This window comes from Ornithodoros turicata, chromosome 9 (genome assembly GCF_037126465.1).
Source record: "Ornithodoros turicata isolate Travis chromosome 9, ASM3712646v1, whole genome shotgun sequence".
Classification (NCBI taxonomy): Eukaryota; Metazoa; Arthropoda; class Arachnida; order Ixodida; family Argasidae; genus Ornithodoros; species Ornithodoros turicata.
Window position 1 is genome coordinate 19,520,881 of NC_088209.1, and position 23,812 is coordinate 19,544,692.

At 44.1% G+C, this 23,812-nt stretch overlaps 2 protein-coding genes across 3 annotated transcripts in view; one reads left to right on the top strand and one right to left on the bottom strand.

Moving 5' to 3' along the window:
- Window positions 1-5,948, top strand: part of LOC135368293 (target of rapamycin complex 2 subunit MAPKAP1-like) — a 49,449-nt gene extending 43,501 nt beyond the window's left edge. For both annotated transcript variants that reach the window (XM_064601473.1, XM_064601474.1), the window contains exons 10-12: window positions 2,285-2,419; window positions 3,359-3,493; window positions 4,503-5,948. In XM_064601473.1, coding sequence (XP_064457543.1) covers window positions 2,285-2,419; window positions 3,359-3,493; window positions 4,503-4,714 — 482 coding nt within the window. In that variant the 3' untranslated portion in view covers window positions 4,715-5,948. The remainder of the gene's footprint in view (window positions 1-2,284; window positions 2,420-3,358; window positions 3,494-4,502) is intronic.
- A 4,238-nt stretch (window positions 5,949-10,186) lies between these two features.
- Window positions 10,187-15,877, bottom strand: LOC135368294 (uncharacterized). Its single transcript, XM_064601475.1, has 3 exons — window positions 15,729-15,877; window positions 14,161-14,563; window positions 10,187-13,040 (listed from the first exon to the last, which is right to left on the bottom strand). The coding sequence occupies exons 1-3, from the start codon at window positions 15,729-15,731 to the stop codon at window positions 12,604-12,606; spliced, it is 843 nt and encodes a 280-aa protein (XP_064457545.1). The 5' UTR covers window positions 15,732-15,877; the 3' UTR covers window positions 10,187-12,603.
- Window positions 15,878-23,812: the final 7,935 nt, after the last annotated feature.

Genomic DNA, 23,812 nt, shown 5'->3' on the forward strand with positions numbered 1-23,812 from the left:
AGCAGCATAGAAACAAAGTGCAATATTGGATATGGATATATGCATCACTCGGTTAGCTACTCGTGACATTACCTACCTACATGACATCAAGACATGATGCTTACACAACATAGACTCCACACACTCTACTTCACCATAGCACGAGGATGACAGCATATCTTTTTTTTTTTTTCAATCTTTACATTCTTCATTTCACCGTGGCCATGGCAGTATTGTTTTCCACTGGAACCATCCGCATTGGATTACGGTTACGCCCATCTTGGGTTGTAACTGAAGACAGAAGACTGACTGAAGACATGTTCCTTGACTTCTTCAAAAATGTTGCAAGATGTGCACATCCCAACGACGTAAGACTTCTTGTGTAGGGTGTACGCGTGACACCGAAGCAGCACTTAGGCAAAACAAGGTGCTGACATTACCGGAAACAGTAACGGAAACGTAACGGAAACAAAATTGAAAAACTGGTATCAGAAACGGATAACAGAAATGAAAATACAGCAGTAACGAAGATGGAAACGCTAACGAGAGCTTTCATCGCACGTTAAAGAACCCTCAGGTGGGCAAAAGCAATCCACAGACCGACCGCTGTGGTGTCGCTCATGATCTCAGTTGTCTCGCGACATAAACACCCAATTATAAAGAAAATAAAACGCTAACGAAAATACGTCCGTTATCCTTCCCTGCTCGTACAAGTATGTGTAGGGTGCTTTTTTTATCCTTTACAGAATTGTTATAAGAAAGCTATAAGAGCAGCATAGATGTTGTTTTTGCAGTTGAGTTATGCAGCCAGGCAGACCTAAGAATGGAGCATGTCTGCCTGGAAGATAGCATAAGGGAGTTTGTTAGTACAAGGTGACAAATTTCCTAAAATTCATTAATTAACCCTAATTAGAGAATTTTGGGCAAAAGCAGGATAGCAGGATGGGAGAAAGCCCTCTGAAAAATACATAGTTCAAACGATTATGACAGTGTTCAGGAGCACTGAAATTACTTCGTATTTACACACCGTATTGTTGCCTTTGCTTAGTTTCAAGTTGTAAAAAGAATAGAAAAACTAGGAGAGAAAGAGCTAGTTGACATTATTGACAGTGGATGACTTTGGGTTTCCTACTTTAATATCACTCCTAGAAATGAAGATACAATGGCCTTTATACATGACTGTTCCGTCTCTAATTTTTTTTAAATACGTCGCTATTTGACTTAGTGTAAGAATTTAGATGATCCCATCTTAACCCTCACGCTAGTTATAGTTACGGTGGTAGTTTACCAAAGTGCACACGAAGACCAGGGTGCTGTGTCCGTAACTCTGTGGGGTTCATGAGCCACAAGGAGTGCTCACGTGTGAAAATTCTGCCTAACATGGACAGGGGCAGCAGTATGCCGGGCAAGGCTAAAAACAATGCCTGAAAATCTGGTTTTACTCCTAATCCTGGATTAAATTTTTGAGAGCGTAGCTTCCTTCTCTTTGCTGGTCAAGGGTCCGCGCATGTTTGAGACCCCTGTTCTAAGCTGTACTTGTACGAGTGAGCCATTTCTTTCTATACCTGTGGTCTACCACGCGAAAGATTGTACACTTTAAACTTGGAAAGCTTCAGTGTCATTCTTTAGGTGTTCTGCAGCTATCTGGCACTTCACTCACCTTGTGTACCTGCTCCTGCTAACAATTTTCAGTTGTTCACTTCTGAATCGAGGTCTTAAATTTGCTAAGTCAGTGTAATATTTTGTGCCACGAACAGAATGTTTGTGCCAGTTTTACCCCATTCAATTGCAAAATACATACCCTACCCAGGGGCGCCGCTAGGCACTTTTTCAGGGAGGGGAAAGATCTCGGACCCGGGCGCCATTACACAGTCCCACATTATTTAGGACAGGTCGTGTGCTGTTTGAGAGCAACGGAATGATAAAGAAAAGAACAAGAAACACGGTGGGAATTTTCAGAGATGTGCAGTTTTGACCACGTCGGCAGGGCTCTGACAAAGTCACGAAAACAAAAAGGTAAAAGGTCCGAGCCGGGGAGGGGGGGACAAGTGCCCCCCCCCCCCCCTGAACAGCGCCGATGACCCTACCTCAAATGGTAACAGCTGAATAGCAATTGGGGGGAAAATTGTTTCAGGACACACAAGCTGTCGGCAAAACTGTGGGCTTCACGGACTTAACCCCCCCCCCAATGATGCTGCGGTTTTAGGTTTAAAAAGTGTGTTAATTATGCAAGCAAATACAGTACTGCTGCTGCTACTCAGCTCGGAAATGCAGATTGGCTACTACTTTGATGTTTGCATTTCAGACTCTCCCTGTAGAATGAAAGTGGAAGACTGGGAGGACAGGGACAGTGATATGAGCGCCATGGAAGCCCACCTTTATCAGGCCTTTAATGTGTCTCTTATACATCGCTTAGGACGAAGCACGGAGGTTCAGTTGGGTAAGTCAAATGGCCTGGGGCTGCGTGAATAGCTAGAGCTGTGGGAATATTCGAAATTTCGAATATGAAACGAATATCTCATGCTATTCAGGAGCTTTTCGCAACCTATTTTCAGTATTCGAAATTTTCGAATATTTTTTGAATAGTACTGAAGCGAGGTATCGCTATCGCCATTATGTAAGGGGGCTTCGCCTCGTTACTTCCGAGAGATAGGTGAAGCCCATTTCACGTTACGTCAATTGTTCTTTTGGTGTGCAGCTCTATTCTGCAAGTCTGCTTCACCTCATTTCGTCCGAGCGCTAGGTGAAGCCCGCTTTACACTGTTTACAATATTCTGTCACTAAAGTCTACAAATTTTGCGAGCTCAACAAATCAGGTCAGCACCGTACTCGTGGCATTGCAGGTTCCAGTAAATGTGCTCCCAACTTTCAGAGTTATGTTCAGTAACAGATGGAAATATGTGCAATTTCTAACAAAGAAGTACAGGAAATTCACAATGTAAACATAGAAATGAGGAGATGCACACAAAGCAGCCTCCAAAACCGAAAGCGGCCAAGGGAACCTTCGTCATCTGGTGCACACGTATGTCAGCAACGACGATTGCTACTTCCATCACGACCGGAAGAAATCACGATGATGTCGGTGCTTTGCTATTCAGGCTTTGTGCAAGCAGGACTGAGTGCATGTTCCCCCCCCCCCTTGTTTGCCACTTGTTCTGTTGAATTGTGTTGATAGTTCTGTTGCAGCTCATACAATTGATAGCTCTCTGACTACAGTTGATCCTGAAACTGGTATTGCATGACTACATCAATTTAACCCTTGTTTCCTTGACGTAAAACTCGTATGTTGTCCCATTTCTGTTTTTTTCTTCAGGTTCAATCTCTTCTTTCTTTGTATATATGTGCCATGTTCATCCAGTTTTTATATCTGTCTATGCAGGCATATCTGGAGAGAAGATAGAAATAACTCCCCTTCTTCAAAAGCCCAAGAACAAGTTTTGGAGTTGGCACCCAAAGGCAGCTACACACAACATGAATGAGATTGCCTCGTGTGAAATAGTTGACCGCAAGTACAGTGAGTATTTTTATCACTTTCTTGCTTTGGAGCTTGCATGATGTAACAAATGCAGGATCTTAACTGCTGGAGCAGAGCTTAATATAATGGCAGGAAACTCGGAGCTGCACGTGCAGTGCCCCAACAAACAGTTCAGCTGGAAGAACATAAAACTTTTTGGGTTAGAGAAAGTTACGACTGCTAGAGCATGAGAGTATAGACAACAGTGGTGCCCTCCAATGTATTGCTCCATAGACGAAAGCGTGCTGGGCAAACGCAGTGCATTCTGGACAGGTCGTGGTCACATGTCACAGCAAACGTGAATGCGCATGCGACCTTAAAGATGGCCGCACCCGTGATTGGTGGCCAAACCATTTGTAAACAATGCATTTGTAGGGCCCTGTGTTATAGGTAGAGCCTGAAGTTCTCGGGAAATATTTTTCCAAAAATTCGAGGGTTAAAAATCGGGCAAATAAACATGTGCACTAAATTTGTGTGAATTCGGGTGAAAAAACTTCCAGTATGCTAAATTCGGGGAGAAATCAGGCTCAGTTACTCGTACTAACTGAAAAAAGTCTGGTTTTATTTCAGAAGCCGTAAAACAGGGTAAAATTGTGTGGAAACGTAGACTTTCGGGTAGAAAAAAAAAAAAAAAAGTGCTTCCCACATTTGAGATTGAAAGAAGATACGGAACAGCTGTGCTGAGTGGCTAATGCTTAGAGTTCTCCACTCCGCCCATTTTGGTGGCTGAATCGGCACTGTCTCAAGTTCATTTTCGGGTTTTACCCAAAGTGATGATGATGCAACTCTGGGGATAAGAAAACGAGTTCTACCCTATAACACAGGGCCCTGCTTATGCTCAACATGGTCCTGTTCTCCTCTCAGCCATGTCCCCCTGTTTTCTCTGTCTCGGCTTTGCTTCTTCTCAGCCTGTGTACCAGATCACCCGCTCTTTTTTCCCTTTTAGCATACCTGATCTAAAAGAATTGGGCATTTTGTAAATGTGGAGCTTCTCTTTATCTTCTTTTAGATTCTGAGAAACGTCTGCTTAAGATTGTTTACCTGTCTGGTGGGGAATTCAAGCATCATGTCTTCGAGTCCGACTACGGCACAGCTTCTGACATCCGCAACAAGCTCAACTACATTTTGGTGATGCGCACGAGCCCCGCACGCCTTCAGTACATGGCCTTGAGGGAGAAGAAGCTTCTTCGAAAGCAGTCATCTTTTCATATTCCAAGCTGAGAACAGCTAAGATGTATGTTATCACACTCTGTAAATTGTACAGCACCTTTTGTTTGTAAATTTGTACATGACAGAAGCTGTCGTTGGAGGCTAATAATACATAGTGGCGATTGACTAGTAGCGGCGAGGCATATGAGAGAGTTAGGCTTCAAAAGTCGGGAGAGCTGTGATAAGCAGGGCTCTTTCTTTATCCCCTATCCGAGCCACCTTGGTACATTTTGTAGTTTCTTTTAATGGAATTGTTCCTTAGAGGGAGAAGATTTTTCATTTTTGGAACGTTTACAACAGTAACATTTGGTGCGGAATAACAGTAGCGGTTTCCGCTATGCAGCCCTTGTGTAACAACGAGCAACCATACTATATTTAACTTTACTTTTTTTTAAACATACTATCTGTATTGCTGGACAGCACTCTGGTTTTTGCAGAAGGGCGAAAAGAAAAATTCTGTTTCTATTTGTTATGGTCATGTAGACTGTCTCGCTTAATTAGAAATTAAGTTTTCTGGTTTGCTTACTTGTGGCTTGCTTAGTAAACAGTGGCATGCCCCTGCGTAACAACTAAGGTTTCTGGCTTCCGGTATTTACCGGACAGCGTCGATAAAGGTATGCCGGTAAATTTTTTGTGGCGTCTGCAAAAATAATCATTCATCGATGATCATGTAATAATCAAACGGAACTCCGGCAAGCGAGCTTACTTTTACTACTGCTCATGCAAAAGAGCAGCCAGTGCTTTCCACTGCAGCTCTCAACTTGCTTGCACTCAAGTGTTAATATGGAGCAAGCATTTTCAAATGTAGTGTTGCTATGAAAGGAGCATTGTGCAACAACACCTGAATCAACAGCTAATGTAGACCTGGCATTTTATTATGACACATTCGGATTTTAGCCGTTTGTTCTGCAACGAAAAAAAAAGAAAAAGTAAAAAGAGCGTTGCGTCCAGCGTATGCGCAGGAAGAGCCAGTTTCGTTTGTCGACATTTTCATCGAGCGGCTTCACGTTTGAGGTACTACTATTAGTACCACCAAAACCCAGATTTTGTGGCGAGCGAAATAACCATTGAATTTTCGTACAGGCTTTCTGAATAATTAAACGCCGTAAACTGGAAGCCCCAGTAACAACGTATTGCTTAAAGGTGCAGAAGTGAAACGTCAGAGGAAAATGTCAGTACCACCCAACCTTGGCAGTTGGAATGGAATGTGATTGAATTTACACTAATAAATTTGTTTACCTCCATAGTTTGATACTTTCATAGTTGATGATAGTGTTTGCATAACTAGAGCCTATAATTGACCACATAATGCTATAGTTACTCGCATAATTTGCTCATTTTGTAATGCTAATTATAGTGCGACAGAGAGGGTGCATTACTTTGGGTGAGAGAATTTTAAACTCTTGAACCCACCCTGTCCTACGGAAGTCGTCGCCATGCCGTAGTATACAGTCAACCTTCATTTTATTAACGTTCAATCTGTAAATTCCCTCACTTTATGAACAGATCGCTGAGAAACCAACTGTATTCTTCCAGTCATTTAAAACTTCGATTTACTAATTCCCCCGTTTTGTGAACGTTTTTTCGAGAAACATTCGCTGTTCATAAATCAAGGTTTGACTGTGGAATCTGTTTAAACGGAACCTCAAAGGACCTAGAAACTCTGTTCCATTTATCAGAAGTTCGATTTACTGAGTTTTGTGTGAGATGTTAAATAGCGTAATTTCTAGGAATGGCCAAGCTGTAAGCAGTCTTTATGCACATTACTGCATCAAAGACAAGGAATACACGCACAATTTTCAACTTTATTCTAGTCCTCATTGAGATGTTCCATCTTCACGACGAACAATTGGTCCATTCATTGGGATATTCTGACTTTGGGCACGCTTTATCCACAGTAGCGAGCATTTTTCAAGCTTTTCGTAGTCACCGAGTCAAGGTCTTTTGCAGTCCAAATCATGAAGCACTAAAGGCATCACACAGCTTGTCCTTTTCGCTATCCCTTACTTGATCGCAAGCACCGTTTTTGTGTAGCAACCACTCTCAAAATTGTTGATAACTGCGATCTTGTTTTGAAGATCAAGAGCATGACGTACGCACTTCTGCGATGCTGTTGGAAATGGCATGTACTACTGCTAACGTATTAATCCTAATCAGAGTTCGAGGTAACTCGTTACAAGTAACTCATTACTGTAACTAAGTTCCTTCTTTTGGTAACTTGTAACTTAACTCGGTACTTTCAGAGGAACTCGTTTCTTTGTCAGGTAACTTTGCCAAAGTAAGTTAAGTTAAGTTCCAAGTTACTTTTAACTCGCTGTTCACTCACGTCCACACATTTTCTTTCTTCCTCACCGGTTCCTTCATGGCATTTTGCGATAAAACGTGATATTCAATCAATGACAGTACTTTATTCAGGAAGTAAGAACCGCTGCCATTGAAATGAAGCTGACCCATTGTGTGCCCACAGGGAGTAAGATGCTAGCGTTCGAATAGACCTTTACCATCATGACATTGGTGGACAGACTGAAACCGAAACAAATCGAAGTAACTTGGAAGTAACTCGTTCTTTTTTTTAAGTAACTCAGTAACTGCGAGTTACATTTCGAGCTGAAGAACTTCGTTATTAACTTCATTACATTTTGCAGACGGTAACTTAACTTGTAACGAGTTCTTTTTGACGGGTAACTTCTCAATCTATGATCCTAGTCATGGCTGCACCGGAAGAGGAGAGCCCAAGCTGCGATGCATGTAGCAGTGATGCTTTGAAACATTAAGTCAGTTCCGTTTTCTGTTCCGTTTACCCAGTGGTGTAAAAAAAACAAATTTCTGTTTAATGAGAAAATTTTTGCACTGCATAAATACGAATCCGAACGACGTTGCTGCTGTTGTTCCGTTAAGGCAGTAATTCCAGGGTGAGTAAAACACACAAAAGAAAAGTTGCAGCATTTGAGTGTCCCAAGTTATAATTAGATAAATAATATATACGTATTTGTTTATTTGTCGAGCATGGCACTATGCCGGCTGCGGACGTCTGTTTCATCCTTTTGGGGCTTCTTAGCACACATAGCAGGGAAGTAGTAACACGATTTTTAGGGGGGGGGGGGGATGATGATTGTGAAAAGTGCAGTCCAGGGGCTCAGTGCACCAAGGGGAGGGGAAAAGGGAGGTATGAATGAGGGAGGGCAGAGATGGTGGTGGTACAGGAGAGAGAGCAGTACGCAGTCCTTCTTGTTCTTGGGATTCGGAGATCCCCGCAGAACTACCCACCACAGAAAGCATGCAAGCATCTGTATTTCACTTTTTGCTAGAGATGGGACGAATCCAGAATTTTGCGAATCCGTATCCAAATCTGAATCCAAGGGAGCTGCTGCGAATCCACAAACCTTACGAATCTCGAATCTTTCGTATCCTTTCTTTAAAAACTGTCGAAAAAGAAAAAAAATCGACTGAAAAGTGTTTTGAAGCAGAATACGATACATTTCTTTAAAGGTAAAAAACAACACCAACACCATAATAGTTCAGTTTCGGGAGAAGTTATACCCACACGGTTCATTTATTTAACACATTGTTCATCGACCACAAGACATACATAAATTCTCGAGCGTGAATTATTTCCGTAAAGCTAAAGCAACGAACAAAAGCAAAACCGTATTACTTTTAAAGATGTAATGTAACAGTTCCTGTCTGAACTCTTTCAGTTCAGAGCAATGTAGACAAAGAAACAAGAAAACACCCGTCGGTCAATGAGGCTTTCGGCGGACTCCGGAGGCGCCAATTTGAAGAAGAAAGGAACAAACGTGATTGGTGGATTCAAAAGATTCGATTTGCCGTTTTGGATTCCCGAATCTCGAATCCCTGCCTAGGATTCGTGGATTCGAGGATTCGGTTGGCACATCCCTACTTTTTGCAAATTTAGCCTCCTGACTGTGCCGCTTTGTCACGTTATCACTGCGTTGCTGCAATGCAGTGATAACGTGAATGCCAGCTCTACCGGGGTCCACATGACAGCTATGCTAAAATTTGGGAGTATCACATCGTTTGTATACAGTCAAACTCCTTTACAACAAAACTCAGGGGACAGCAAAAAAAATTTGCAGTAAAGGTATTTTCCTTAAAAAGGATGTCCATTATTGGACCTATAGGGCTCCAGCGGCACCGCAAAAAATTTTGCTGTAGTGGTATTTTCGTTAAAAAGGTGTTCGCTATAAAGGAGTTTGACTGTATCATTACTAGAGCCTGAAGTTTTAGGGTGTTAACCCGATTCTTTCCTGAATTTGCACCTCGAATAGGAGGTTGCCTCTTTAGGGTGAGACCCGATTTTTACCCAGCAAATTGCCATCAGTGAAACGTCTGTAGCAATGCACAGTAGCCTGTTTGGCAGCAAACGCAATTACATCACTGTTTGTACCAAACCAGTACAGTTCGTTAGAGTAATAGAGCCTGATTTCTCCCCAAATTTAGAATACTGGAAGTTTTTCCACCGAAATTTGCAAGAAATTAGAGCGCTTATCTATTTCAACGGTTTTTACCCCCTAAATTTGGAAAGAAATATTTCCCGAAAACCTCAGGCTCTAGTCATTACAAATGTTCCCGCTCAATTTCTGCACCCCAAATTTTCAGACTCTTTTTGGGAGAAAAGGTGCCCAAATTATGCGAGTAAATGCGGTAGATCTGTGTAGCAGAAGAGCTCAAGATAGTGTCCATAAAATTGCGTGTACCGATTTTGGTGCTGAAACAGCTTAAGCTTTTGGGACGTTAACGTTCCAGGAAAAGCCTATTTGCCAAAAATCACTAAATCACTATGATCACTGGAATCACTATGATATCACATTCACCAAAAATGAAACTTTGGGGCCCTGAGAGCATCCATTAGCAAATTCCATGCTCTACTTTACTTCCCAGTGTCAAAGTTTACTTCTCAGTGTTAAATGCCGCATACAATACTTAATCTGGATGGACAAGCATGCCAAGATTCTCGGACATGGTTTCAGCAAATGAGTATCAGTGCAAACTGCAACACACTGTTCCAAAAACGTGTTCCACAGGTCTGCCCAAATGATCGAACGAATGTGGTCTGTACACTATCTCTTAGTTTATGTATAGAGCCTGAAGTTTTCGGGAAATATTTTTTCTAAATTTGGGGAGTAAAAATCGAGTAAATAAACAGGTGCTTAAAATTGCGAATTTGAACTTCCAGTATGCTTTATTCATGGAGAAATCAGGCTCAGTTAGTCAAACTAGCAGTACTGGTTTAGTACAAATGGTGATGTAACTACATTTTCTGCAAAATAAATTTGATTTTATTTCTGGGAAGTGCATACAAGCAATTCCTACAGATGTCTCAGTGAGGGCAATTTGACGGGTAAAAATCAGATTTCACCCTAAAGAGGCAACCTTCAGACTGTGGGGACGTCTTGCATCAATGCTATCGTACCATGGAGGCGTCATTGCAAATGAAGCAAAGGAAATGCACAAGTACTTAAATTTATGCGCTTAATTGCTTTATACTTCAAATCAGGCATTCATCCCAACAAGAGATATAAACTAGATAGACACAAACATGAACATAATTTATCATCAACATGTGTTTGTACAAACAAATTCAAGAACAACTCTTTTGTGAAAACTGGCAATGATTTGAACAAGATATTCGAAAAAAGATTCAATGCGTTGAAATCGCCGTTTCACTGCATACCTTATAACCTGTTGTTATCCTATGTTTGTAATTAGGGTTTACATATATGTGTCATAATTTTTCCTCGTTATCTGTACAGTGAAATACTCCAGCCAGAGCACCATGGAGCCTGCAGTGTTGCATAAATAAAAGGAAATAATAAATAAAGTGTGAACAACACGAATTAGGCCAATTTGACAGAAGACTCTGCTTGGCAAGTTTAGTCTGCTATTTGTTGTACGAGAGTGTACTGAAAAGTTCTTGGCACAAGTGGCACTTTCAGATATATTAACACGAAGAAGAGAAATTGTAGGTTTGTAGCATAAGAACCAAACCTACTACAAGCGTTAAATTTTCAAAAGGTTGAACTTCGGCTGTCATGAAGTCCCCATTCGTGCAGGAGAAAGCTCAGCGGGAAGTCTGCGACTCCATGACGCTAACATTAAGTTATAAGTGTCCATGTTAGGCTTAACCGTGAAGAAGTGGTGTGCCAGCTCTCAGCATGGGGATAAAGACGCAGAGACATTTTCAAAGACTTAACGAATCTCGGCTAAACCAACAGACGAGTTTAGAAAATCCCGGAGTGCTTAGCGCCACTTTGAACTGTGGGAGTTTACTAATACGAAAGAAAACGGGTTGCCTCCAAACTGTTCAGATTTCTTCCCTACCGGTCCATAGTCGAGGACGTGTCAAGGTAATGCGAAATGTGAAGGATTATTCTTCGTTACCCCGCTCAGCAAGCGCCCAGGATGCAATGCGTGCGCAAAGAGCACTGGGATTTTCTGACGTCGTCTATTGTGGAAACCTTGGGCATATCCAGAAAATGCGTTGGCTTTGTAATTCATGAATAGAGCCTGAAGTTTCAGGGTTTAACTCGATTCTTCCCCGAATTTGCACCCTAAATTGAAGGTGGCCTCCTTAGGGTGAAACCCAATTCTTACCCAGCAAATTACACTCAATGTAACGTCTGTAGCAATGCACACTAGCTTGTTTGGCAGCGAACACAGTTACATCACGGTTTGTCCCAAACCGGTACAGTTCGTTAGAGTAATAGGGCCCAATTTCTCCCAAAATTTAGTACACCGAAAGTTTTTTTTTTCACCCGAATTCACATCAATTTAGAGCACACGTTTATTTCGCAAAATTTTACCCTCCGAATTTGGAAAAACATTTTTCCCGAAAACTTCAGGTTCTATTCATGAAGAGGTGGGTATGCAGGAGCTGTCAGCCAAGCGGGTGCTGAAACGTTTCGATGCCGATGAGAAACAACGCTGGATGGATGCCTCCATGTTGGTTTTGCAGTATTTTGAGCAATCTAGTAAGACCTTTCTTGAGTGACTTGTTACAGCTGCATCACCATGATCCCGAGACAAAACAACAATCCATAGAACGGCGACCCTTGGGTTCTCCGAGGCCGCAGAAGTTAATGACTTGACGATCTGTGGGAAAGGTCATGGCCCACAGTTTTCTGCGACAAGGAAGGTGTCTTGATGACTGACTATCTCTAGAAAGGAGGAACAGTTAATGTGGCATACTACTGTAGCCTGCTCTGCTGGTTAAAGGAGGCTTTGAAACAGGGGCGGTCCCAGCTTTGTACTTGTACTTGCTTTGTACTTGTACTTTGGGGGGGGGGCATGAACTAAAACACAGATGCACGAGCTGAAACAACGTTCACTGCTTAGCGCCGAAGCAGGAAAGAACACGGTATAATTTCGATTGTAGCTGTGTACCGGAATCAAAGTTTTGAATTAAGATAACAAGTATGAAATTAACATAGCGTGGAACGTGATTTGAAGTGAAGTTGTTTTTGCATTTTTGTGCCCCTTTAACATATTAAACAACACTGTAAAAGATGTTTAGGTTACTTTCTAAAGACGTGGACACTTGGGGTAGTTGGTACATGACGAGAGAGTAAACCGGCACGAATACAACACACAGACGAGACAGGTACTAGGACGCCAAACTTCCAACTGGTTTAACGAAAGATCATGCACATTACCAGCTCACGAAACTTGCTGTATACAGTATGTAACCGGTCATTGGTGGTCATTGGTGCGTGAGCTGATAATGTGCATGATCTTTCATTAAATCACTTGGAAGTTTGGCTGTGTGTTGTATTAGTGCCAGTATATTCTCTAGTTACCTTCAAGGATTCACAATACCTATCTAAGAACCTCCATTCATATCCGCAATACTGCACTCAATTTGACACACTTTCTGTCGGCGTTTAACCGGTCACCTCTTTCGCCAGGTGATTTGCCAACATTTCTACTGTGTACACATCCTTATATTGCTTACATGACCGCATTCCACACGCGATTACTATACACTGGGAGTTAACGCAATATTTCATGTAGCTGCCGCTGCTTAGTACGTTTGCAATCTCTTTAAGTTTCGCATTCTCCGACGACCTTGCAGCGTTGATGATCACTTTGAGTGTGGCGCTGTCCGTGTGACACTCTCTCCACAACAGGAGTACCCGTAAGCAGGTGCACCTGTTGCCGCACTGTCCTTCTTTGGGCAGCACGCACTTTTGTTTTCCGAGGGCCAAGATATCCCTCTCTGGGACCTGCAGCCCAGGCGGCAATTCGCGTACCAGACATCTCCAGTATGACGCGTGATATTCTGATATGTACAGGATTCCTGCGTAGGCTTCAATCTCCCCTGTAACAGACAAGAATCATCACTGTAACCTTTTGCAAAACAGCACAAAAGGGTGTCGCTCTTTTCTAATAGTATCTGCGCATTTCAAATGCCACAAATTGAAATTCCAATTGTAGGGGCATGTTGCCGCCACAACACGTGCTATATTTATTTTATTTTATTTATTTACGTACAAATGGTACCGGCCTCCTCCTAGAGGCCCAAGTAGGAGTGGTACAAATTCAAATGAAGAATGAAAGTTCACAAAACATGACAGGTGTTTCTGAAGTCCAGACGTGAGCTGGGCAATAATTCCTTGCCGACACTACGTCGTCCGGAAGGCTATTCTACTCTATCATTGTGCTGGAAATGGAAGAAAACTTGAGCGCATCAACTATGCAGCTATACGGTAATACCTGAGTACAGTGTGTCCCAGAAAATGTGTCACTGAATTATAATTTAAAAAACTACACTACCTAGAATCATGCGGTCAATGGCACTTGTTCTTACTAGGTTTTTGCCACCTCCTGATGTGAATGTCATGTAACGTAAGTTCATTTATGTAAATTTTTGCGAACTGAACTCGGAAATTTGAGAAGTAAAGGTCACTTTTTTACCCCATCAAAGTAAAGAGCGTGCCAAATTTACTCAAATTAATGATAATTGACTGGAACATTGAGCTCTCCCATCGGAAAAAATAGCTGAACATCATGGGTTTGCAACATGCTGGGTTTGCGACCGAAAGGATGTCGGACTGACAGCGATTGCGCTCAAAAAGTCGTCACGCGTTATGCTCGAGTGCTCAGAAAAGCAAGATGTTCGACTATTTTTTCCGATGGGATAGCCCAGTAATATCACTATCAATTATCATCAATTTGAGTAAATTTGGAACACTTTCAATTAATTTTTCCATTAATCATCGAGTACAAGGTTTTAAGCCTAGCTCACCCTGCACTGTTTCTAAACCTGCGGTGTCATGAAGGTACCCCGCGTAAACACCTTGCAAGTAAATATTTGGACAAAATCAAATCTACTTTGGCATCTATAACACATTGAAGGTGTCTGTTTCTTTTTGTAGCAGCCCTGTATATACAATCTCGTATTTTTAGGCATTACGGCACAAGTAAATGCATGAACGTACTTTTTGTGGGTTGGTGAACAATGGTCAGACTTGGGAGGCCATGTCCTCTGTCACCTGGATAACTGGGACCTGAGACTAGGCACGACGAACACCCGTTCCCTTCGGCACTTCCCTGCTCCTCTGGCATACGCAACTTTTCGTACAAGGCTATGAGTCTCGTTCCTTCCTCACAGCGGAGCAATTCGGCAATTGCTTTCAACTTTTCCAGATGAAACGCCGTCACAAGCTCCTGGTCCAGCAACGTGTTCATCAGGTCTTCGACCGATCGGCAGTGATGGAGTGTCCTGCGCGGGATGTCACTCTTGAAAGCCGACTGGAATGATTTCTCATTTTCCGTAAAGCCTGCCTCCTTCCAGAGTGCCTTCAGTTCGCACAGAAGGTTACTGAACGGTTGTCCGTCTTCCTGCAAATAATTGCGCAGTCAGAAATATAAGGACCATCACCGTACATACCTGCACAGCGTATGGTAATTTTATAACTTGTTTCTGCAAAAAGCAGTGCAGAATTTTATGCATAGTTTGATTGTTATTGGTACTGCTTTCATGCACATTATGAAACCAATGTATATGCACGGGGCATATGTGCGAGACATTATAATCAATACAAGGCTGTGAGTGATTTGCATACAATAACTAAGAGTCTGTACAGAGACCTTGTGCAGAAATGACTGAAACGCTGAAAGAAATTAACCAGATAAAATGAGGATGAGCCTTCCTTTCCGAAGGGGGCTCCCTTTGCAAGAGTCTCAGAAGGTAAACGGAGACTTTTGTCATGGAATGGCTCAGGTTACATGTATGTACTATTTGATCACAATCTGGCTGACAATTGACAAGAATCGGGCTGGTCTCTAGGGTTGCCTAGACTTCAACGTTGACTAAGATACAAAAGCTGCAAGGTTAAACATGGCTTTCAACTTTCATCACAATAAAAATGTGTCTTAGAAAATGGACTTAAAGGGGTCCCACATGTGAGCTATGCTATTACAGTGTATTCCGCAGACTCAATTATGTGATTATGTGACACAAGCTGCAGAAAAGTGTAGGAACGAGTCTATTTAGGTCTGCGGAACAACTTTCCAACGGGCAGACCAAGACCCTTACTTTTTTAACTTTTTCTTTTTTTTTGGGGGGGGGGGGGGGGTGGATGTGTTCTAAGCGCGTTCCTCACCCCCAGTTCCGCCACTTCTTTCAGTTGGCATTTTACTCATGCATATTCCCCACGCATTCACAACAGGTAAAGAATAGATAAGATAGCAGAGACGCAAGCAACATATGGTAGATGAGATATGAAGACAAACAGCATGAGTTTGAGCAAGAGACACAAGACGAGCTCTTGTCCGTGTCGTCTTTTGCTATACAGGCAGTCTACACTTAACGACAAGCACGAACATGTTAGCCTCCAACGGCCAGGAATCAATTAAATCATACAACTCAGGAATCCTGGCAACAGCACCTTCTGCCTCAGTTGTATGATTCAATTTTACTGTTCAAGCTGGCTGTTGTCTTCGAGGTAAATAAGAGCTGCGATTAGCCCTAGCAAGCCTTTGCCGAGGTATTATGCGTGTTTACCATTAAGTCCGACGCAAGGTTTAAGTTCCATCAAGTGTGCGGACGTTTCGTCGGTTTCGTATTGCCACTTTATTACATCAGAACGCACAAAAATAAACCACCGAAGCAAGCAGCTGGGACCAGCAACATTTTGCAAGCCAGCGCCAGGCGCCAGGGCGCCAGCAGCGGATGATTTCCTCTTCTGGGCATGCGCTCTTCTTTGGATAAGGACTGCGCATAGTGTGATTCGGGTCGTTACTTCTGGTTTCGTTTTTAACGCATGTAGCCTCCTGCTGGTGCAGCAAATATTGTTTTAAAATTTACAGCATGTGTATGTCATCCAGAAAATGTAACAAGCACAGTACACGAACTTGTACAAAGGATAACGCCTCAACCGGCGATTTATTAGGGCCCCCTACACCCCCTAACACCCCCAAATGTTTTGCGACTTCCCCGACCTCCCTTTCCTGCGTGCATCCACATCGATCTGTTTCTTTTTTTTTTCAACCACCATAAGTGAGGCAGAGGTGCCATAAAAAACCACACTGACACTGCCAGGTGTAGTCAGGGCCGGCGAGAGAAATTACGGGCCCCGCGGATGAGTCCTGCCCTGGCACCCCTCCTCACTTCTCCTAGTGCTAGCAACCGTCAGGCCCTGGATCGCGCGGGCCCCTCAAGAGGCCCGACTGACCCCCTTCTCACGGGCCCTGGGTGGCCCACTATAGTAAGGGTAGTAGGGCCAAGCCACTATACTTTACATTGACACTGTGGGCGAAGGTCTCGTACAGGAGGTGGTGTTCGTCTACTTCAGCCCTGGTCGACGATAATGGAACGCGCGTCCCGCAGTACTGGATGTGCCGGAGAGGTCCTCAACCTGTGGCCTCATTCAGGAACTGCGTCGATAGAACTGTACTGTCTCTCAGTGGCGTCACTAAAGGCAGGGGGAGGGGGGTGCGAGGGGCGCGTTTCGCACACGGTGACACGACTGAAGGGGTGACGCGCCGCACCAGTGCGTTTTTTTTGCGCGGCTTGATGACGCCAAAAAGAACATGAGGATCCATCTGCAAGGACGTGATATTTGTTTCTGTGTGTGGGATTATATTGTTATTTATCGTGTCTCGCCTGGTATGGTAGGGGACACACTATGGGGGGGGGGGGGGGCGTGTTGCAGCTTTTGTCTACAGATTCATGTCAACACGTTCCAAGCTGGCTGCAATCATTTCCGAGTTCTTCAATTCGCAGTAACAGACGAATTCTGACTTTATATGTCCATAGCACAGGAGGGAGGGGAGGCAATAAGCAGGCCTTCTGTACCTAGGTGGCGTAGGGCCTGCTGTAGGCTGTCATCTTCGCTCCCACGAGACCATCCTAGAGTGAACCTCATGCAACGACGCTCGCGTAGTTTTCTTCTCCCTGCGTGTCTGCACGCGCTGCGACCTGTCGCTGCAAAGTAGAGATAACTTTGGAAACACAACGATTTCGAGCGAGACAAACCTCTTATAGGAGAGAAATTATTCGCCACAACTTTAGTACGCATACAGAATGCAGCAGGCCCGCGCCCGCCAAAGCAGAAAGGCTTGTGACGCTGGGAAGACCTGGGACACATCAGGAGAGTATCACGGACGAACAACGACAACACTTATTTCATGATGATATGACTGGGGTGTATCGGGACGACAGACGGTAGTCTAGCTAAGTGGTTCTCAACTTCTGTTATTCGAAGGGACCTGTGATTGTGCCAGCATGTCTTCGAGGAACCTTCTACTACACAATGGTAGACGCAACTGCGCAGCGGTGGGTCAGACGTCGGAGGGCGGTATCAGAGGGCTAGATGTCAATAATTCGCTGCTTCTACGACTTTGATTTATTTATTAAGGTGAAGCAAACCGTTGATGACGATAGCTGCAGTCTTTACGACGAGTGTCAGCCTCCTTGTCGGGCGATCTCGAAGCCAACGAAGAGATTGAAGGCACGATGGGATACCGAGGCCGGCCGAAGGCGAGCCTTGGTACACACTCATGTTGCACGATTGCGGGAGTGCACGAGGTCCCGCGGTTCGTCGAACACCAGGACAAGGTTCACTTCACGGTATCCCAGTTGAGGACCACCGTTGTTCCCCACTTCTAGATGTAATTTTATCAAAATACAGCACACATGAACAGTGATGGCCGACAGCCTCAGGAAACAAGGAAGGCATGTTCCTAACTGACTTAAACTTATACCGTTAGTCATGTGAGGTTAACGCGATTTTTTTCAACGGGTTGCTCTTCGCCCCTCTCCCGAAGGCATTGCAACCATATTGCATAGCTTGATCAGTTCCTTACTTTCTTCCTTGGGAGGATCGTAATACATCTGTTCGTTTCGGAACGTTTGCTTACGTCTTCACACTTTTCCAATCCCGTGGAAGAAGGAAGGAAGGGAAGAAGTATATTCAGCTCTTCGGCGATATGTATCTAAACTGCGCACTCCTAGTGTGAACATCTGCAAGGAAAGGCGACTCGCCATCGAGATGAAGATATCGAATAATTTAAACGAAGACGTAAAGAAGGTTGGGTGCAAACTCCCTCCAGGTGCGTAGCTTTTCTGTTTTTTTTCCTTCTCCTTTTTTAAATCTGGAGCCGTGCCCAGATTATCTTTCTTATTTGACTTGCAGGTCGACTGGCGGAGATCCCAAGGCAAGCTAATATCCAACTTGGACAACCCTACACCTTGCCATTGCACACATGGCTGCTGTCACCGATCGGTTTTATTAAAGTCGGTTGGACCCTACGGAAATTAGTTTTATTTTATGCGCAGTGTTTTTCGTTTCTGTACTTTTTAATTCGAACGGTTTGAGCATCTTCTGTGCGACGGCTTAACAGGGTTGGGAACCCGAAGTCGGAAAAGGTATATGCGCAAGGAAGCTTCCGTTGTTTGTATGCAGATTGGGGATAAAAGCAAACTTTATCTTATGGTTGCTATCAGTTTACTCTGCTGCCAACCCATTTTATTTTGCCAACTATGCCTCATAAATCGGACAACATGTGCATTTTTTTCACAGTCTACCCTCGTCCTATGTACCAGTCCACACACACCTACACACACACACACGCACACACACGCACGTCTCACAACAATGGGTGTCGCTCGCCGCCATCATGATCTTTCTCTTTGTTGCTTGTCGCTTGTGGTGTGTTGACGTTGTTCACCTCGATATATTTATATCTCAGTCAATCAATCAATGTACGACTTTTGCAAGAGCCCGTAACGCTATTGGCCTTGTTCTGATTGCACGAGAATCATAATGTAAGCTTCAGAGCAAGATATCTTGCTCTGAAGCTTACATTATGATTCTCGTGCAATATCTCTGACAATATATATTGTCAAGAAGAAGTCAAAAACGAAATACAGTATTTTGAGTTACGGTATTCACGATAACTTCAAGTCTGGCTGTGTCTAAATAAAACTAGAGTGACATATGCTTCTAAAAAGGGATGGAAGCGTAGAGGACTTTGGAATGTTTAAGATCACCCCCTCCATAACACTTCCCGCCCCCTTTGTCTGATGTCGGTCTGTGAGCCGTAAAGATGGAGAAGTAAATACTTCGATTTGCTTCGCGATTACTCTTACGACAGCGTTGCTTGTTTCATTATTCACACCAACCAAAGCGTTGAAACAAAGCTCTGTGATAGCCACGCTTTTACGAGCCTTTTATAGCGTTGACGTCCATGCGAATATTACCACGAGGCAGAGGCCAGACAGTGCACACATCCCAATGGCTAATGTGTGTGCGAATGTAAACAGCGCCTTGCCCAGAGTATGGGCCAAGCAGCTTTACAAATGCTGACGTTATAGTGTCCAGGAGCCAAGTTGCTGTGAAGAAACTGCTAACATCAACACCTTTGTTGTGCCCATGCAGGATATAGCCGTGCCTTTCTTGGCGAGCGTGGAATGTTTTCGGGTTTGCAGTATAGCTGTATGCACAAAGCGACCAGACGAAGCTGAGCGTACTGACATTGCCTCAGGGGAGTCCTGGATGTCTGTAAACTATTCGGTAACACCAAAGAAATTCACGTCACTTGAAGTTGAATGCTTCAGTTGCAATTAGCCCGTTCCGCTTCCGTTTCAATGTTACACCACTCCAGGGTTAGATACTGTGTCTCCTGGCTGAGCGTGCCAAGTGTTCGAAATTATCCGCGGTCCTACCCTGCGGCGCGTGCATCACGCTGCCACACAAATACAAGCCGACTTACTCCTAATTATTATTACTGGTGAGCTGGGAGTGTGTGTGGTTAGTACAGTTTTAAGTGGTATTGTATATACATTTGATTCTTATCATATCCATCATCATCTCTCATCACGTACAAGTGGCACTGGGGCAGCGCCCAGCCTGCTGGCCGGCATCAGCCCCATCTCATCATCGTATCTCTATTTGTGTGTGTGTGATTCTTCGTTTTCGGGAGTGAAAATCTGGTGATAGCCACCGCTTGTTGGTGGAGTCAAAGTCGTGCTGAAGACTGGAAGGTGGCAGGTTCGAATCCTACCTACCACCGGCTGTGCTGTCTGAGGTTTTCCCTGAGTTTTCAGAAGACATCCCAGGCGAATGTCGGCACAGTTCCCTCTGAAGTCGCCTCAGGACGCATACTAACCCCCCTGTCCCCGACTCATTCCTGCTGTCCTCTCTCCATCTGTCCACGTCCGTCCTGGCCACAGTTGCTTCGCGGCGCTAACACGGAATAATAACAATAATAATAGCACAATAGCATTTTTTAAAAAAGTCGATCATTTAGGTAGGTTCTCTGGGAAGCATGGGCGTTTCCAGGATTTTTTCCAAGGGGTCAAAGTGCTTCCAAGTTGGGTGGGGTGGGGGGGCTGCAAAGCCTGCGATCCCCTCACCTCTTTTCCTTGAGACGGACGCTGCGGACTGTGCTAGAGTTCAGAAGTGCATGTTACTATGAAATCCGAGAAAAATAATGACGACCTATGAACAAAGCGTGCACAATTTCACCGTGCACAATTTGACCGTGAAGCTCCGGGGCGGGGGGGGGGGGGGACGTCCCCACTTGATCTTCCAGGTCACTTGTCAAGGCAAGAGGGACGCTCCCCCCCCCTTGCCCCTCTCTAATTACGCCCATGCGAGGGGTTAGAACAACAGATAAATGAATGATGATGAATGGGGAAGTTCGCCACATGAGGTGGGGCCCACTACCCCAAGGCACAAATGGACAGGATGAGATGTGTCCTGATGATGAGGTGATGAGCGATACTAGATAAATAATCCACTGTGCCGTGCATAAAAAAAAAAGGATTTGTATACTTTTGCGTAACGTAGCTTGGAAAGTGTATCGCACATTCTAAGTTTAACGGAAGCCCTGCTCCCCCCAAACACGCTCAGAACTCGCAGCTTCCTCTGTGTAGCAGTTGTCGGAATTGAGACGCGCGTGTGACCGGCTGGTGAGAAGACCTGAGGCGCTTGCCATCCATGCACAATCCCGTAACTTCCCCCGAGTTTACGCTCTGGCGGCTTGCACGCATATTTACATACTGGCGAACGGCAGCGGACTATTCGTGAGCCAGCCCCTATGCAAAGAGGCGCCTTCAAAATTGAACGGATGCATTCCGCACGTGCGACTGAATTTTTTTTAAATATATTTTTCTGCGGAACGATATCAAACTCGAGAGATGCAATATCTGCGAGCATCAGATTCGGGAATGATATGTCAATAATGGCTGCATTTAAAGCAGCCCGTGTCTCGCAGGCTCGAAAAAAGCTTTTCGTCCAATAAAGATATGCATTCGCACGAATTGAGAGAAACGGAAGTTCTAGAAAGAGGTCTGGGTGGTATCATGGTCTGGTGGGCTGTAGGACGTGCATTGAAGCATCCATAGTCTCCTCGTATTTTCTTGGGTTTCGCATTCCTTCTACCAGCTCCCCTTGATATAAGATCACATGGAAGGAAAGCAGCAATTGTTCGTCAATTGAATAAATACGAATGTAAAAAAAAATATCGGTATGCCGGTTATAATACCTTTCTAGTGAAACATATCTTATTGACTTCATATTGACTTCATCAGGCACCGCATTATAACTTATACTCTCAGAGACGATATATTCATCTTATAGGCCGAAGAATGCAGTCAATGCCTCGTGAGTGACTCCTATGTCCCATCACGACGGCGGTGGTGACCACGTGTCAGCAGAAGTCATGGAGGCTGTTGCAAGTACTCTGAATGGCTTGAGGTTGATTCCGAATTGGTGTTGTTGAATTTGTCTTTTTCTGGGGAAACTCTGCATGAGACAAAGACTGTCTGCGGCGAGTCAGTGTCAGAAGAAATCTTGTGCATTCACAGAGCACTCATTAACTACGAAAAAAAGAAAAGGAAAACAATGCTTTGTTAAAAGACGAGGCCTGACGGTGAAGGTATCGTTGTAGTTTCTTAAAGGACGCATTGTATTACAGAGTTCCTTCACACGAATCATGTTGCACCCTATAGTACCTGAGATAACCCCAGGTGTAGGGGTAGCCTTATGCCCTAAGGTAACCTTAAGGACTGCGATAGCCCTAAGATCTGGGGTTACCATAATGGTAGTAGTGCACATGGTGCAGGTGCACCGTGTGCAATTTCTGATGTGTGTACAATGATGCGACAACAGGAGTAGAATTACTCCTTTAAACTCCTATTTTTGTCGTACAAGACCTTCTGAACCTTTCAAATTTTTTCCCTTAATAGCCTGCTGAGGTTTGTTCCGTTGTTCACGCCGGTGGGATAGTAATGAATAGAAAGCCGTCCTTTCTGTCTGACTTTTCCTGCCAAAATAAATAGACCACCCTTCCGGTGGCAATAGACCGCTAAAATCACAGATAATGTAGGGTGTTGTCAGGAAGATGAACATTGCATGAAATCCCAATGTCCATACCTTTCAATATATCCAACTACTTATGGTGATTGTATTGTCATTTCGCTCTTAGCCAAGAGATTCCCAGTAGGAGAAAAGTCGTCGCGTGCGTCAAACATTACTAGCATCTACACTCCATAATAGACAACTTCATATACTGTCAAACCCTGCACTGACAACCTGTTAACTATATAGCCATGCGTTGTGGCGCTCTTCGGCCTTCGACTGCCCTTGTGCCATCAGACGACCACTTGTGCCACCACGGAATAAATCTCATGTCATTTCAAAATGTGTAGTTTTTATATCTCAATCAATCAATCAATCAATCAATCAATCAATCTGCGTGTCTCCCTCTATATTCTCCCAAGATATTCGTTCTTAATGTGACGCGGAGCTGTCATAAAATTAATATAGCTGTATTTGAGTCTTCCAACGTGGGGCGGAGGGCGGAGACGCGCATTGTTCCTATAGGAGGCAGACTCTTACAACTCTTGCGGGATCTTCCGGTGACGTCACCTACTCCTGAAGAATCCGAAACTATGGAGCTTTGCGGAGTCTTCCAGATATGCCGAGTCTTAGAGCGAGGTTGGTCTTTAATACAAAATATATAATTTTTAAAAATTCCATCCTGGTACTTTAAACACTAATGCACTAAACAAAACATGGTACGGGCATGCCTTGGAGAAGTCCCTGTATTCGAATCACGGGGTTACAGAAGGAAAGAACCTTCCTTCATCCTCCGGAAGCGATTTAGCGGAGGGCTTCGAGTTCCCCGGGTTAACTCCGTGGCTTCTAAACGACGGCCTTGCTTCCGGCGGGGATTTCCCTTCCCCGCTTCGGAAAGAAGCGTGTAATCCTCACGAAATAAGCGCTTCCATATTGCGAACCTGACACGAATTTTGATCGCGCTGTTCGGTAAAGAGAGGCGGCAGTGTTGCGAGGTATAGACGCAGGCCTCTGGGCACGGGTTGAGTGGTACTTCTGCACCATGAGTTGTGTTGAAGATAGGCCTCCGTGCATTACACCAGTCCTGAAAGCCTCATGGTACTCTCATAGAAAACTTGTGTCGAACTTAGTTTACTTAGTTACCGCAATGGCGCTCTTTACATGACCTAGAATGGCGGCGATGTCGCTAGATGCCGATAAGTGTAAAATGTGATAATATGTCTCGAAGTAAACGAAATAGCTGTTCAGAGCACGCAGTCTGAAGAACTCAATTCAAGCAGTT

Excerpts from the sequence above, each read along its gene's own strand:
- LOC135368294 (XM_064601475.1), bottom strand. Across the intron at positions 13,041-14,160 it reads TGTTCACCAACCCACAAAAA|GGGAGATTGAAGCCTACGCA; the intron begins GTACGTTCATGC and ends TGTCTGTTACAG.